General features: G+C 52.0%; 1 protein-coding gene across 5 annotated transcripts in view; it reads left to right on the forward strand.

The window, feature by feature from the left end:
- CATSPER3 (cation channel sperm associated 3) overlaps nt 1–7,446 on the forward strand; it is a 36,452-nt gene extending 29,006 nt beyond the window's left edge. For all 5 annotated transcript variants that reach the window (XM_047854797.1, XM_047854810.1, XM_047854788.1 and 2 more), the window contains 5 exons: nt 3,473–3,655; nt 4,327–4,467; nt 4,832–4,951; nt 6,144–6,301; nt 7,268–7,446. In XM_047854797.1, coding sequence (XP_047710753.1) covers nt 3,473–3,655; nt 4,327–4,467; nt 4,832–4,951; nt 6,144–6,301; nt 7,268–7,373 — 708 coding nt within the window. In that variant the 3' untranslated portion in view covers nt 7,374–7,446. The remainder of the gene's footprint in view (nt 1–3,472; nt 3,656–4,326; nt 4,468–4,831; nt 4,952–6,143; nt 6,302–7,267) is intronic.
- Nucleotides 7,447–15,753: the final 8,307 nt, after the last annotated feature.

Consider the following 15,753-nt stretch of genomic DNA (forward strand, 5'->3'; position numbering starts at 1 on the left):
CCCTGGCTTCCCACACTACCAAGAGAGGAGATGCCCCTGCAGCTGGGGAGAATCTTTAAAGGGTACATCAAATCACAGTGACCTTCCTTTCAAACTGGAGAGTGGCTCCCCTTGTTTGTAGGCTAGAGATAAAGCCTATGATGTGTCCTAGAAGCGGGAGAAGGGAGTGTCAGAGGTGCTGGGTATTGGAGTCTGTGTCAGATCGGGACGGTAGTAAGGCAGGTGGACAGGAAAGAAGACTAGAGGTCCTTGGGAGGTGGATGCTGGTTGATGGGCACCTCAGAGTGATGGAACCATCAGAAAGACAGTTGGAAGTATAGTCTAGTTAGTGCAGGTGTTGGGTACCAAGGGAGCAAGGGCCTAATAATGGTGCCAAGGTCCCTGGGACTGAGGGAGTCGAGGGACAAAGAGGTCTGGGAGATGGTTGATATTCCATAGGGATCCTGAAGTCTCTGAGGATGACAGCAGGATGGTGTGGAGCCTGGAGGCAGAGATTCCAAGACATGAGGGTGAGTAGTTAGCTAGAAGGCTGGACTTTTCTAGAAGCAGGGGCTTTGCCCATGATGACAGGGTCTCTCAGGGCAAGACGGGGGATGGTCTCCTGAATCAGGCTGGTGAGGAATAGTCAGCCTTCCTCAAGAGGGTTGCTGAGGAGTAATGTCCTGTGGAGGAGAGGATTTTCAGGTGAGGTCACAAGAGAGGTCACCATGGACTGGAGGTGGCAGAAACCTGTGGGAGGCATGTGAGGAAGGAGGTGATGGCTGTGGGCTGAGGGAAAGGAAGCCTAAGGCTGCATGGGGAGGAGGGAAGCAGATAGAACAGGGGTCTGGGAGAGGGACAGTGACCCAGACTGGCACCTTGTGAAGCTGAGGGAATGAGCTATTTGCTGAATGTCACGGTAGCCTGGTCAGAGGCTAAGGCCTGAAGATGCCTGAGGTTTAGGGACTGGCAGGGACAGCCCATATTTCCAGGGCAGGGATCCAGTGAAGAGAGGAGAGCCCTCCCAGCTGACTAGGGTCTGTCCCAGGACCCAGCCTGGATTGCTTGGTGACTACAGACCTTTGCTCAGCCTTTGGTTCTTGTAGACGTGAACAGAGACCCATGGACATGTAGATGGAATATTCGCAGGGACATGTGGCTCATATTTGACCTCAGGGGTTTCTGTCATTAAGCCAAACCTTGTGTCCCAAGGTTGTTCCCTGGGGACCACTAAGCCACTTGGCTGTGGCTTGCCAAGGCCTATGGGATATCGTTGGACCCCAGATCCCTAGGGGCACAGAAGTGACTCTAGATTACACAGCCTCTGTACACAGGCCAGGTGGAGCTGGAGGTGCCAAAGGGAGAGACCCGCACCTCTGTGATAATTTATATTCATTGAAGTCCAAACGAGGCTCTAACAGAGCCATAGCCTCAGAGCCCAAAGCTAGCACTCAGGCCCATCTTGGCTCCTATCCCCTGATTAATTAAAATGACACTCTGTCATCCACCGCATGGCAGTAAACCTGTACCATGGGGAAATAGTTCCTTGTTGTTTTGCACACAGAGAGGTTCTGTTAGCTGAGCACCCGAGGGCCACATTGCCCGTTTATCTGTGTTTTAGCCCAAGGAACAACCTGGGAGACGCTGGGGCTTCTCCTTGAATCTCATCACTTTCCACACATCAGAGCAGCTGCACAGAAGTGCTCTCTCAAGAGTGGCTGGTCCTGGGTCCCTGCCATGCCTCATGTTCTTCTCTGTACCCTGAATGCCCCAGGGCCAGGAGGACGGCTGTGGTTCTACCTAGGGCCCGGGAGAGCTGAACTAGGGACCAGGAATTGCTTCTCCAAAGAATTTGAGAATTCAAAACCAAGCACCCGTGGGGGTCAGGTTGTAGCTTTGAAAGCTCAGGTCTTCCTTGGGAACGAGCTTCTAGCCTGTGGGGTTCTTTCTGGGCAGCATCTGCTGGGATTGGATTTCTGTACCCCTGGACTGCAGACCAAGTGGGACCGCCTGGGTTGTGCTTGAAGAACATCGTCAAGGCCAGCTGTCAGGATTCCCACATGTCAGGGCTTCTGGAGAGCATGGCCTCTTCTCCACTGCCGTTCTCGAGGCTGCTCGGCTTTGGCCTCAGGTAGCACTGGGCCTCGGGCTGCCCTGGGAGTGGACACCCCCCTGGAGCCCATCCTCCACCCCTTCCGTGGTGTTTCCATTCTCCCACTGCCGGCTGCCCCTTCCCTGGCCACCTGGGAGGCCTCTTCTGCACACTGCGTCGTCCTGTTGCAGCATTTGTCATGAGGGCTTGACCCCTTCACTCACGGTAGTTCTCAGGAAGGAAGTTCTGTCTCTGTATCGCAGGGAGGGAGCCAGTTCTTTGCATCTCACCTCTTTGGGAATTAATCCCCAAACACTGACTTTCTTCCCGCAAGGAGAGGCAGCATTCCCCTCTGCAGCCAGCTGTCAAAGCAGTCCACGTGCAGGGCAGTGCCGGGGCACTCAGCTTGCCTTTCTGCTTCCCCAGTTATCCCGAAGTGCCAACGCTTCCCTGTCCTGTGGCCCAGCTCTATCCGGCACCTCTGTTCCTAGTGTTGAGCCAGTAAACAGCTTCTTGACTTGGGAAAGGGGGCTTTCGTGGTTGAAGTTGGTGGCAAAAGGCACAGGGCTTGGGAGTTGGTCCTAGGTCTGCTGCTGTATTGGAGCGTGATGCCAGCCAAGGCTTTTTGCTTTTTTGAGACCGCGCTTCCTCATCTTAAAATGTGATGAATGATAACACCCACCTGCATTAAAACAGTGTCTGTTGCAGCATGTAGGTAGGTGAACACGTCTTGAACTCCTACTCCTACTCCTACTCCTATTCCTCCTACTACTACAAGACTCCAGGGTGTGGAGAATAAACGGTAAGGAGCCATACACTGTGCTCCCCGGAGAGGTCAACATAGTGGGAGGTCAGACAAATGCCCACTTCCTAGGGCAAGACTGAGGTCACAAGCCAGAGACCTGCCTGGGGAACAGTACTCGGGGCGAATGGGAAGCCACGTTCCTCTTAGCCTTCATCATTCCCTCCCCTAGGGTAGCTCCCCAACTCCTTCTGGGCTTGGAAGAGCGTTTAGGCGGCCCTCAGCTGAGAAGCAGGGGCGGGACCCATTGGGATGACCACAGAAGCAGGCGGGGTTCAAGGGAAGTGGTTGGTGGTGCCGTTGCAGACACCCAGGCCCGAGGCAGGGCACACAGTCTGCCCCTGGGTGACTGAGGGTGGAGGCCAGGCATTGTTGAACCACTATTGGATTGGTCCAGCTCTCAGTCTGGGCACAGTTCCTGTTCGTTCATTCGCTCGTTCATTCACTCATTCATTCCCCCTACCCTTTATGGAGCATCTCCTATGTGCCAGGCCTGGCACTGGATGCCAGGGACAGCTGTGGTCGGGCACCCTGGGCCTGTCCTCTGAGCCACTCCCAGCCTGGCAGCCTGGCCTAGCCCCAGTGCCTCTGCCTTGCAGACACTCATCACCGCCGTGGGGCAGACAGCCTACACCGTGGCCTCCGTGATCATCCTACTCTTCGTCCTCATGTTCATCTTCGCCATCTTGGGCTTCTGCCTGTTTGGAGTTCCAGACAGGGGTGACCCGAATAACTGGGGGAACCTGGCTGTGGCTTTCTTTACCCTCTTCAGCTTGGCCACGGTACCGTGTTTGGGAACAGCGGTGGGGGTGGGGGCCTTGAGAAGGGAGTGGGTGTGGGTGTGTGGACAGGCTGGGCCTTCCATGGGGTCCTCCTCATGATCAGGTGCTTAGCTGGGCTGGGTAAGCTGAAGGCTGGCCTCCCGGGACTAAGCAGAGGCCAGGACCCTGGCCAGGGGTCCACTGCTCTCTCTAATCATGTGACTCCCTAAAGCATTCCCATTTGTCCCACAGGGTTATAAAACTTTCAAAGAGTTCTCAAAAGAGAACTCATTTGGATTAAGTTTACTTTAGAAATGATGCCCATGTCACATAGGCTTTCTGGGACTAGGTTGTCACAAATCCAGTCAGAATTGGCCGCAAAGCCCAAGTCTAGAAGTGTAGACTCTGGGGTGTTTCCAGAGGAGGGCCTTGCAGAGAGCCAGTGGCTGTTTCGGAAGGATGGGGTGCCTTGTGGCCCCTTGGCCAGTACTGTCTATGCCTAGTGGTGCCTTGCACTTGAGTCCCTGGCCACCATATGTGGGCTGGAGTGGATGGGAGCTGGCGGGGAGAGGCTGATGTGAAGGCAGAGCCAGCTGCATTCTCAGTGGGGCTGGGGCTCCCCTAGGGTGGGTGAGAAGGAGGCCTGTCCCATTGGGCCTTGGCACTTGGCATGCCCTGCCTTGCCTGAGCAGGTCGATGGCTGGACAGACCTACAGGAACAGTTGGATAATCGGAACTTGGCTCTCAGCCGGGCATTCACCATCATCTTCATCTTGCTTGCCTCCTTCGTCTTCCTCAGCATGTTCGTGGGTGTGATGATCATCCACACTGAGGTGAGGCTGCACCTGTAAGGACTGGGGGTTGGCTCAGCTGCACCTGTAATGATCGAGGGCTCAGCTGTGGCAGGCGGAGCTGCAGGCCAAGTCTCCAGGGCCGGGGAGGAGGCGGCCAGTTGGGCCCTCTCTTCCCCCTGAGCCACTGCATTTCTCTGCCTTGGGATGGCAGTCAGCAGGACAGGGGCTCGGAGAGTCACTGCAGCCATGGATGGCCGCTTGAGCGGGGGGCTGGCCCTGCATGGAGTATCCTCCTGCTGAGGGACTTTAGTGGCAATGTAAGACTAGGGAAGAAGAAAAACGGGGCGGGGGGGGGGGTATGCAGTGAGAGCCTGTATCTTACCTCCATCTTCCCCCTCTCCAGGACTCCATTAAAAAGTTTAAGCGGGAGCTGATGGCGGAGAGACATGTGACGCTCATGGAGGAGAAGCAGGTGATTGTGAAGAGGCAGCAGGAAGAGGTCAGCAGGCTGATGCAGACACAGGTAGGTGATCTCCCCAGGCAGGTGGATAAAGGACCGTCTATGGACAGTCAGGGCTGAAGCAATGGTCACAAAGTGCCCTGGGGCCAGCTCACATCAGACATCTCTGGTCTTAGGTAAGGCAGGTGCCTATACCCTGTATTTTCCAGAGTCAGGCTTTATTCTATTTTTGTATTTCTCTGGATCTCTTAGAGAGTTGAGTACTGTAGTTATAGTTCCTCCCTTCTTCCTGGGCACAACTCCACTTCCAGGCCCTCTGCCTGGAGTGCTTTTGTTATTGAGGCCCCCTGAATGCCAGGCAGGCACCTGTGTACCCAGTGGATGAGGCCGTGGAGGTCCTGACAGGTGCTGCTCAACTCCAGTTTCCCTCCTTCCCTCCATCCCTCCCTTCCTTCCTTCCCTCTTCCTGCCCTTTCCTTCCTTCCTTCCTTCCTTCCTTCCTTCCTTCCTTCCTTCCTTCCTTTTTTAATTTAGTTTTTTTTAGTTTATTTATTTTGAGAGAGAGTGTGTGTGTGAGCAGGGGACGGGCAGAGAGAGAGAGAGAGGGAGAGAGAGAATCCCAGGCAGGCTCTGTACTCTCAGTGCAGAGCCTGATGTGGGGCTCAAACTCACAAACCACAAGATCATGACTTGACTGAAGTCAGATGCTTAATTGACTGAGCCACCCAGGTGCCCTGTTCAACTCTGTTTTTTCTAAACTGGAACCGGGATGAGCGCAATGGGCTGGAGATCTTCTGTCAAGCATGATACAATGGGGAAAGCCTGGGGGAGAGCCGTCTTTTCTCAGCCTGGGCTCTCCAAACAAATCATGCCGAGTCCTGGATGCTCTGCTGGGTCTGAACCCCTGCCCTCCCTCCCCCATGCAGTCAGTGCATCCCTCCTCAACCCTTCCTCTGAGCTGGAGACATCCGCCTGTCTTGACTGTGACCAGGTTTGTCCGGGGCAAGGTGAGACCACACTGAGTCACACTCGGGCTCTCACTGGTTCCTGTCTATGTCACCTGTCCTCACGTCAGTGATGGTGGCTCATGAGGCTACCTTGGTCAGGGCGGGTTGAGGCTTGGAAGGAGTGGGGGTGAACCTGTGATTAAGAAGATCAAGACTTATCCTGGGGCTAGCATCAGGTTCCCCAGGTCTCTGCATCTTGGGGTATTACTTCTTCCTCTTCACTGCCCTCTTTATGCTTCCCTCTCTAGAAAAAAGGTGACTACAAAAGTTTCAGTGAGCTGGTAGAGAACTTCAAGAAGACCCTGCGGCACACTGACCCCATGGTCTTGGATGATTTTGGCACCAGTCTGCCCTTCATCGACGTCTACTTGTCCACCCTGGACAACCAGGACACTACGATCTGCAAGTCAGTCCCAGCCCCGCTGGCCCAGGGAGACCAAGCCTTTCCTAGTCCACAGGCTTCCTCGAGGGTGGGGCCCTGGCAGGTGCTCTGGGAGAGCAGGGGGGGCGGTGGCTGATGTGCAGGGTGAGTGCAGGGAGGCCCTTCTTTGGAAATGCACGACTCCATGTATGCGCAGGGCCTGTGTGGCTGTGGATGGGCCTGTGGCTCAGAGGCCTCTGCTCCCCTGTCCCTCCCCGGCCTGCTCTGACTGGCCCTTTAGACTCTTCAGGCCCCTCCTCACGACCCCCTTTACAGAAGTCAGAAGAAAGAGTGCTGGTTGGCAAGGCAGGAGCTGGGGCTTGTGGCCTGGTTCTGACAGCTACCTTTCTTTATGACTCTGGGGAGGTCTCTGCCCCTTCCCCACCTGTCATACCAGAGGCTACTGGGCTGATTCTATAAAAACAGTGTGCAAAGCTTTGAGTTGGCCCGGCCCAGGGCTGTACTCTGTGCATTAGCTGGAGTTATACCTGTCTGTTACTGAGCCGGAAAGAGCCTGGCATGGCACTGAGGAGCCACAGTGGGCTCTTGAGCAAGGAAGGACACAGTAGGTTGGTTTCTCGACAAAAGCATCCTGGAGGAATTCATGGACTAGAGAAACTCAAAGGAGGGGGTAGGCAACATCCACTTTTGGCCCAAGAGTGGGCCAGGCAGTGTCTGGTCACCTCCACACGGTCACCTCACTTACAGCCAGGATTTGTTGTCCTCAGCCTGACACATGTGTTAAAATAACTTACTCTGGGGGCCACAGGCACAGTGGCAGACCCGGATTCCAGGTGCCCTGATCTGGCCTACAGCCCTTGTCTCCCTTGAACCCATACCTGCCAGGGGTGGTGAATCCATAGGTGCAGGCATGTGGTGGGCGGAGCTGGGGTGGCATGGAGAACCTCCCCCGCTGAGCTCAGGCCCCCTATCCCCTGCCTCCACTTTCAGGCTTCAGGAGCTGTACTGTGAGATCGCACACGTGTTGAGCCTGATGCTTGAAGACTTGCCGCAGAAGAAACAGTCCCAGTCCTCTGAAAAGGCCACTGAGCAGTAGGGGGCGTGGGGACCAGGTGCCAGTGTGACCTGCAGGGCATGACAGGCCCCCCATTAAACACAAGCTTTCTGAACTGACGTCTCTGCAGCAACTTTGGATTATGGTGTTTCCCCGCTGCTAGGGTTGGGTCTACGTGGGTGACCACGAATTCTGATTGCCTGGGCTACTCCCTCCCTCAACATGATATAGCCAGGCCTGGGGAGTGGGGAGAGAGACGCTCAAGACTTGACCTTGGCCAGAGGCCACATCCAGGGGCCACAGTGGCTATCCCCTCCCTTGACCTCAGCAGCGAGGACTTATTGGGTTCCTGGGAAAGCCACCTCAGGACCCCTAGACCAGGGAGGGCCTCTGGCAGCCCCATAAGTGTGTATGGCCCCTTTGAGCTGGTGCAACACCACTAATCTTGGAACCTCTTTTTTTTAATTTATTTATATTAAGAAAAAATTTTTTAATGTTTATTTATTTTTGAGAGCCAGAGCAGGAGTGGGGGAGGGTAGAGAGAGAGGGAGACACAGAAACCAAAGCAGGCTCCAGGCTCTGAGCTGTCAGCACAGAGCCCAATGTGAGGCTCAAACTGATGAACCGTGAGGTCATGACCTGAGTCGAAGTCGGATGCTCAATTGACTGAGCCACCCAGGCTCCCCTGATCTTGGAACCTCTTAAAGCTGGGCTCATCTTTGTGGGTGAGCACCAGGCAGAGTGTCATCTCTGTCTGTGGACCTGCTGTCATGGAGACCCCTCTTTGGAAGTTGACTCTGCTTTCCTCTAGGCTCACAGTGGTCGTGGTGCCCCAGCAGGTGCAGCTGTGACTGACAGGACTGTGTTGTGTGGGCATGGAGCTCACAGTGGCCCGACCTGGGGGACTGACCTCCCAGCAGTGCCAGGGCACCTCATATAAGGGTCAAAGGAGCGGCAGGATCAGGCGCTTTGGACTGTTTCCCCTCCTACGGTTAGTGAGGACTCTTCACTTCAAAAGGTGTCATTTTCTGTGTTATTCCTGGGTCAGATGACTAGCAGAGTTAGCAAGGACCTGTCCCTACCTTGATGCAGCCATGGTGGAATCTTCTGAAGGCACGGGGAGGACAGGGTTGGCTGACACCCCTTGCTCCCACCTGGCCAGGCCAGAGGCCCTACAGTGCGCCACCGGCTCCCATTGCTGGGGAGGTATTCTTGAGGCCCATCCCTTCAGCAGTGCCACCTCTCACAGAGGGAGGAGTGAGCTCTGGCTGGGCTGGGAGTAGGATAGCCACACCTACAGCTGAGGAAAAAAAGGCCCCACACCCACACGGGGGAGTCAGGTCAGCAGAAAACACGTGGGGCAAAGTTGAGAGCGGCTGGACAGAGGGTCCCCTGGGTGGCCCCAGGACCTCTGGGCATGGATGACAGCCCCTCTGAGGCCACAGGACAAGGGCATGTGGAACCCTTTAGTCGGTGTTTTGTTCATACATCCAACTGCTATTTCCTGAGCTGTGCTGGGCGCTGCGGGTGCCATAATGAGAAACCCACAGTCTGGTCCTTGTCCTCTTGGGGCCCTCGGTTATACAGGGGAAAGAGTAATCCAGCCAGACTTGATGAAAGAAATTTCCCCGAGGAAGTGCCTGTTGAATGCAGAGAGCACGAGTCTTCTAAGATACTCAGATCATTGCTGCTTGCGAATGTTCACACTCTCAGGGCCAAATTGAGAATTGTGTAAAAATGCCAGGAAGGCTTGCCATGGTGTATGAGACCCATCACCATGCCGTAGGGGAGCCCTCTGAGGGCAGAGGGTATAGCCTAGCTGTTTCCTGAGGTGCAGAAAACTTGATGCCAATGTCTTGGGAGGTGGGCCAGAAGTGAGTGGGATGTGTGTGCCCTTCTTGGAGCAGGGAGAAGCCCAGGGCCTAATGCATGCGGTGCTTGAACATGAAGGCTGAGGGCCTCCAGGGGTGCTCTGGGGGCACAGCCCTGTCAGTAGAACAGGCAGGCAGGCCTCAGGCCATGGCTCTGATTCAGGGCTGGGGCAAAGCAAACATTGCCAGCTGCTCACACTGTTGTGTATACTGTTGGCACGCTGTGTGCCTACGTTGCTTGGGAGAATATGAAAACACATTCCCTTGCTCTCACTAGGAATCTTGAGAATTGCCTTAGGCCTCTGGAAGTGAACAAAAGATTAAAAAATTATCCTCAGGTAAGTTGGAAAGTACCATGGTTTTGGAGTGAGGAGATCTGGATCCCTTAATGGGGTGACCCTGGTCAAGGAGTCTGAGCTTCTGAAAACTCAGCTATTTCCGCAGAGAAATGGGCTGATAAAATGGACTCACTCTAAGGATCAAATGAAATACATGTGAGAGCGTGAAAAAAGATGCAGTCAGCTGTGGCTGGTGTGTTCTCGCTGTCAGCTCTGCCTCTGTGCTGGGAGGCCGGCTACTCTGGGCCGTGCTGATCCAGGGCAGAGAAGGACGGCACAGATGGCAGGGTGGCAGGGAGGACAGTATGGTGCGGAGAGCAGGCAGCAGAGGTCTGGAACCTGCGTTGGGGTTGGGCCGTGAAGGGTCTCCGTCAGGACCTGGCCCAACAGGATGGGCAGATGGCATGTGACCGGAAGGCCTGGGTCCCCTCAGGGAAGCCCCAGGTATGGGGCTCTGGACTGTGGCACGGGAGGGCATGCTGCCTTTAAGGGCACAAGCGGAAGGTTGTCACAGAGCAGAGAGCTGGGAGAGGGTGACGTGCAGAGGGCTGGCCCAGCACTGCTGGCAGAATAAGCCAGCGGATATTTGGCGCAAAGTCCCAAAGCAGCATTTCTCTTTGGCTCTATTCGTCTGCAGAGCAAACACTGGCAGATTGGAATTCCCACTTGGGCCCTCACCAACTCAAACAGGCTTGGCCACGACTTTCAGTTGATTTGCTTGGGGCAGAAGTGTTCTGCTTGTCCAGGCCTGGTTGTGGAAAGCAGGACCTTTCTCACCGCCCCCCAGCCCTCTGATCCAGCAGAACTGTCCCCAGATGGCTTGTTTGTCTCCATGCTGCCAGCCTGGTGGTTTGGTAGCTGCATTGGGATGCAGGGGACCTGGGCTTGAGTCTTCTGGTCATGCTCAGGCCCTCCCCCAGCTCCTGTGGGAAGGAGATGGAATCCGGGGCTGGAGGTGTTTGGAAGGTGGCCGGATTTTTTTTTTTCTTTCTTATTTTAACAGCTTGTTGATTCCACCAGCAGGAAGCAGTCTCTATATTATGGAGATCCAGGCAGTGAGTGAGAATATAAACTCTGCTATTTATTCCAACAGCCCCTAGAAATCCTGCATGGAGAAGCTGGGAACTGCACACCTTGTATTTTCTTCAACTGTGGGTGAGATGGGATGCTTCCTAAATCACAGCGCCCTTCAGCCAGTCAGGCTTTGCTGTCAGTGGTCTCTCTCCTGGTTTTGGGCCCTGTCCCTGGCTCCAGGTTGCCTGGGCCTGCTCCTTTGTCTCCCAGGCTCTCAGGAGAGAAGATGGGTCTGGATTCCTAAGTAGGCTGCTCAGCAAGGAGAGGTGATGGCTGCCGTTTCTAGTCTCAGGGCTTGGGAAATGGGGAGAAGGGGGCTAAATGTGACAGAGAGAAATTTGTCAACATGTGAGAGCCTTGCTCCTTCCCACGTTCCACCATCAGGAGCCCTGTCTGTGCTTGGTCAGCCCCATGCCTCACCATCCTCGAGTTCCAGCTCTGACTGTATTTCAGGCTCTGGGTGATGCGGCACTGGGAGGGTGGGGGAGAGCCAGGTCTGGATCGGAAAGGAAGGAGGGGGGGCGTTTGTGATTTCTTGGTCTCTTCCATGATGGAGAATCAGGGTAATGGGCAAAACAGAGAAAATGAAGAGACCAGTCAGACTTGATGGGTCTACATAATCAGGAGCTGGGACAGGGAGGGAAGAAGGAAGTAAAAGTTGAGGGCTAAGAGTCAGAGACCTTTGTTTGTTTGTTTGTTTGTTTAGAGAAAGTGTGTGCAAAGTGAGGGAGAGAGAGCGTGCAAGTAGGGGAAAGGGATGGGGGGGGAAGAAAAAGGGGGGGGGAGAGAGAGAGAGAGAGAGAGAGAGAGAGAGAGAGAGAGAGAATCTTAAGTTGGATCCATGCTTGGCTTGGAGGCTGACCCTGGTCTTGATTCCACAACCCTGGGATCATGACCTGAGCCAAAATCAAGGGTTGGATGCTCCCAGTGCCTGGGTGGGTCTGTTGGTTGAGCATCCAACTCTTGATTTTGGCTCAGGTCATGATCCCAGGGTCATGGGATTGAACCCCACATTAGCCTCTGCACTGAAAGTGCATCCTGCTTAAGATTCTCTCTGTCTTTCTCTCTGCCCCTCTGCCCACTCCTGTGCTTGCTCACTCACTCTCTGTCAAAAAGGAAAAAAAAGAAGGGTTGGACGCTCAACCAACTGAGCCACCCAGGTGCCCCCAAGAATCAAAGACTCTTAGAGGTTCTGACTCAGCTGGAGTGTTAGGCCTCCAAAGGGGTGGAAGGGGGATGGCAGGTCCTTGTGGGGTGACAACCAGATACTGTCTGATGTTCTCTGTGATAGGCAAGTCATAGCTGGTATCATTTAAAGATAATTTTTGGTTGCTGACTGTGCCTTTTAAAAATGGAACCCCATGAATAGACGTGACCACGTGGAATCTGGATTATATTCAGGCAGCCTAAAGATCATCCTGTGTAATTGGGACCTCTCAGGCTAACACTGGGAAATGTTAAGAGGGCTTTACAAACCACCACCTGAACCCCCAAATGGGCTCAGAGGCTCCTAGGTGAAGTACCCCAGGGGGCAGAGGCATCATATGTGGCTGGCTTTTTGTAAAATGAAACTGAAATCTCAAAAGGAAGTGGGGAAGATGAAGTGTCTGTTCTAAAACTCTTGGGAAACTGGGGGCTGACCCCAGCCTTTGTAATGGGACAATGCTGGGTGATGGGACAACGCTGTCCTCATAGCAGAGGCACCCCACCGCCTCCCAGTTCAGCACATGTGCCACTAGACTCCCTCCTTTCCCCAGCAGGACCTTGAGATCCGGAATGGCAGTCTGAGGTAAGAAGCCTATTCACATCTTGCTGCTAGCCGAGAGGAGGAGGAATCCAGGCAGAGTTCAGGCCCAGGCTCCAAAGGTGGTATTTTCATTGTTCCCATGAAACAGGTGGTAAGACTAAGGTTCAAAAAGGTGATGTAACCTTACCCGTGTCTGTACGACTAAGGGGGAAGAACCAGGATTCACAACCATGCAGCCTGGCTTTTTAACCACTGTGCTACAATGCTAGCCACAATCCTCTAAGGAATTGTCAGCTCCATGTTATAGGTGGGTGAGCAGGCACTCAGAGGGACTGTCCCTTGGCCAAGATTGTCATTAAAGCGTGCAGTCAATATTTGAATTCAGGCTACACATGTGTCCCCCTGTTCTACAGCCCTAAAGCAACCTTAGTTTTTCTTCACAAAGCTATTTTTTGAACTTTAAAAATCAAACCATGATTGCCTTCCGAGCAGGGCCTGGGGCTGCAGTCTGCTGGCCCAATGGCTCCTGGCGTGGCTCTGGGAGCTCCAGAGATGGAGAACATGGCAAGAAGCAATCTGTGTGTGCAGATGGGTTTTGACTGTGTCGCCTAATCAGGAAATTACAGCCTAGGCAGAAGAGGGTTTGGCTTACCAGTTACCCTTCCCTGGGTTTCAGTGAGGCAGATGCACTTGGAGGCTTGGCCAGCAGATGGGATGTGAGCTCAGCAGGCAGGATGAGCCAGCCTTGTCTGTGCTGTCGAGCATCGCCAGCCATCCCTGTGCCTAGAGGGTTGGCCTCTTGGGTGGTAACCTTGAGGTGCATACTTTCTGTCTCTCTGCCTGCCCCTGCACCCACTGATAACTCATCAGCAAGGGTAGAAGCTGTGGGCACCCAGAGGGGGCACTTTGTGAGTGTCTTGGCTCAAGTAGGTGGCTTTTTACCTGACCCTTGGATGAGCAAGTGGAAAAGGAGTGAAAATTGGCAGGTGGAAAAAGCCAGGTGTAGTACTGTACTTATATGACACCATCTGTATTTTTTTTTTAAAAGGAGAAATAAATAAAGCCACACACACAAAGTGGCATGGAGATATTTATGGCGAAGATGATAGACAAAACCTAGTATTGGCCAGAGTTTGGAGACTGGGCAGCCTTGTCTTCTGCTGGCAGTGTCCATAGGTGTGGCCTTCTCCTAAGACAACTTGTAGTAGAATTTGTTTGTTTGTTTGTCTGTTTATGTATTTTTGATCTAAAAAATGTTCATTTTACACTTCCTGAAGCTGGCAGTCTCTACTCTCAAGAGTCCAGACAACTGTCCTGATTAGATTTTATGTACACATTCCTGTGGCTCTTCAGTTCTTCTTTAAAAAAAAAATTTGTTTTTTAGTTTATTTATTTTTTGAGAGAGAGAGAGAGAGAGAGAGAGAGAGATCTGGGGAGGGGCAGAGAGATTCCCAAGCAGGCTCTGCACTGTCAGCGCAGAGCCTAAGGTGGGCCTCGAACTCACGAATCGTGAGATCATGACCTGAGCTGAAATTAAGAGTCAGACACTCAACTGACTGAGCCACCCAGGTGACTCCTCCACAGTTCTTCTTGAAGTTTCCTGAAGGTGCCAGCTGACAAATGCACAGAGATGCATTGATAAGAATGTTTACTGTGGCCTGTTAATGGAAACACAACAAAAGAAAATAGGAAGTTACCTAAATGTCCACTTGGTGAGGATGATGGTTAAAGTATTATGAATCTATATATGTGGCCCTTAAAAATAGTGATTTTTTTTTTTTTTGGTAAGAATAGATGTTCTTGATATTATACTGATTGAAAAAGTGGCTTCTTGAGCAACATGTGACACGATATCATTTATGTAATAGTGTGTGCACATGTTTACATACACATGTGTGCAGGCTGAGGGATGTCTGAAAAGGTGTCATTAATAGTGGTTTGGTGCAATCCCTATCAAAATAACACCAGCATCCTTCACATAGCTAGAACAAACAATCCTAAAATTTGTATGGAACCAGAAAAGACCCCGAATAGCCAGAGCAATCTTGAAAAAGAAAACCAAACCAGGAGGCCTCACAATCCCAGACTTCAAGCTATACTACAAAGCTATAATCATCAAGACAGTGTGGTACTGGCACAAGAACAGACACTCAGATCAATGGAACAGAATAGAGAACCCAGAAATGGACCCCCAAACGTATGGCCAACTCATCTTTGACAAAGCAGGAAAGAATATCCAATGGAATAAAGACAGTTTCTTCAGCAAGTGGTGCTGGGAAAACTGGACAGCAACATGCAGAAGAATGAACCTGGACCACTTTCTTACACCAGACTCAAAAATAAACTCAAAATGGATGAAAGACCTAAATGTAAGACAGGAAGCAATCAAACTCCTTGAGGAGAAAGCAGGCAAAAACCTCTTTGACCTTGGCTGCAGCAACTTCTTACTGAACATGTGTCCGGAAGCAAGGGAAACCAAAGCAAAAATGAACTATTGGGACCTCATCAAAATAAAAAGCTTCTGCACAACGAAGGAAACAATCAGCAAAACTAAAAGGCAGCCAACAGAATGGGAGAAGATACTGGTAAATGACATATCAGATAAAGGGTTATTTTCCAAAATCTATAGAGAACTTCTCAAACTCAACCCAAAAAACAAATAATCGAGTGAAGAAGTGGGCAAAAGACATGACTGGACACTTCTCCAAAGAACTCATACAGATGGCCAACCGACACATGAAAAAATGCTCAACATCACTCATCATCAGGGAAATACAAATCAAAACCACAATGAGATACCACCTCACACCTGTCAGAATGGCTAACATTAACAACTCAGGCAACAACGGATGTTGGCAAGGATGTAGAGAAAGAGGATCTCTTTTGCACTGCTGGTGGGAATGCAAACTGGTGCAGCCACTCTGGAAAACAGTATGGAGTTTCTTCAAAAATTAAAAATAGAACTACCCTATGACCCAGCAATTGCACTATTAGGTATTGATCCAAGGGTACAGATGTGGTGTTTCAAAGGGGCACATGCACCCCCATATTTATAGCAGCACTATCGACAATAGCTGAAGGATAGAAAGACCCCAAATGTCCATGGATGGATGAATGGATAAAGAAGATGTGGTATATCTATACAATGGAGTATTACTCGACAATCAAAAAGAATGAAATCTTGCCATTTGCAACTACGTGGATGGAACTGGAGGGTATTATGCTAAGTGAAATTAGTCAGAGAAAGACAAATATCATATGACTTCACTCACATGAGGAGTTTAAGATACAAAACAGATGAACCTAAGGGAAGGGAAGCAAAAATAATATAAAAACAGGGAGGAGGACAAAAACATAAGAGACTCTTCAATATGGAGAACAAACTGAGGGTT

The sequence above is a fragment of the Prionailurus viverrinus genome, chromosome A1 (genome assembly GCF_022837055.1).
Source record: "Prionailurus viverrinus isolate Anna chromosome A1, UM_Priviv_1.0, whole genome shotgun sequence".
Taxonomy (NCBI): domain Eukaryota; kingdom Metazoa; phylum Chordata; class Mammalia; order Carnivora; family Felidae; genus Prionailurus; species Prionailurus viverrinus.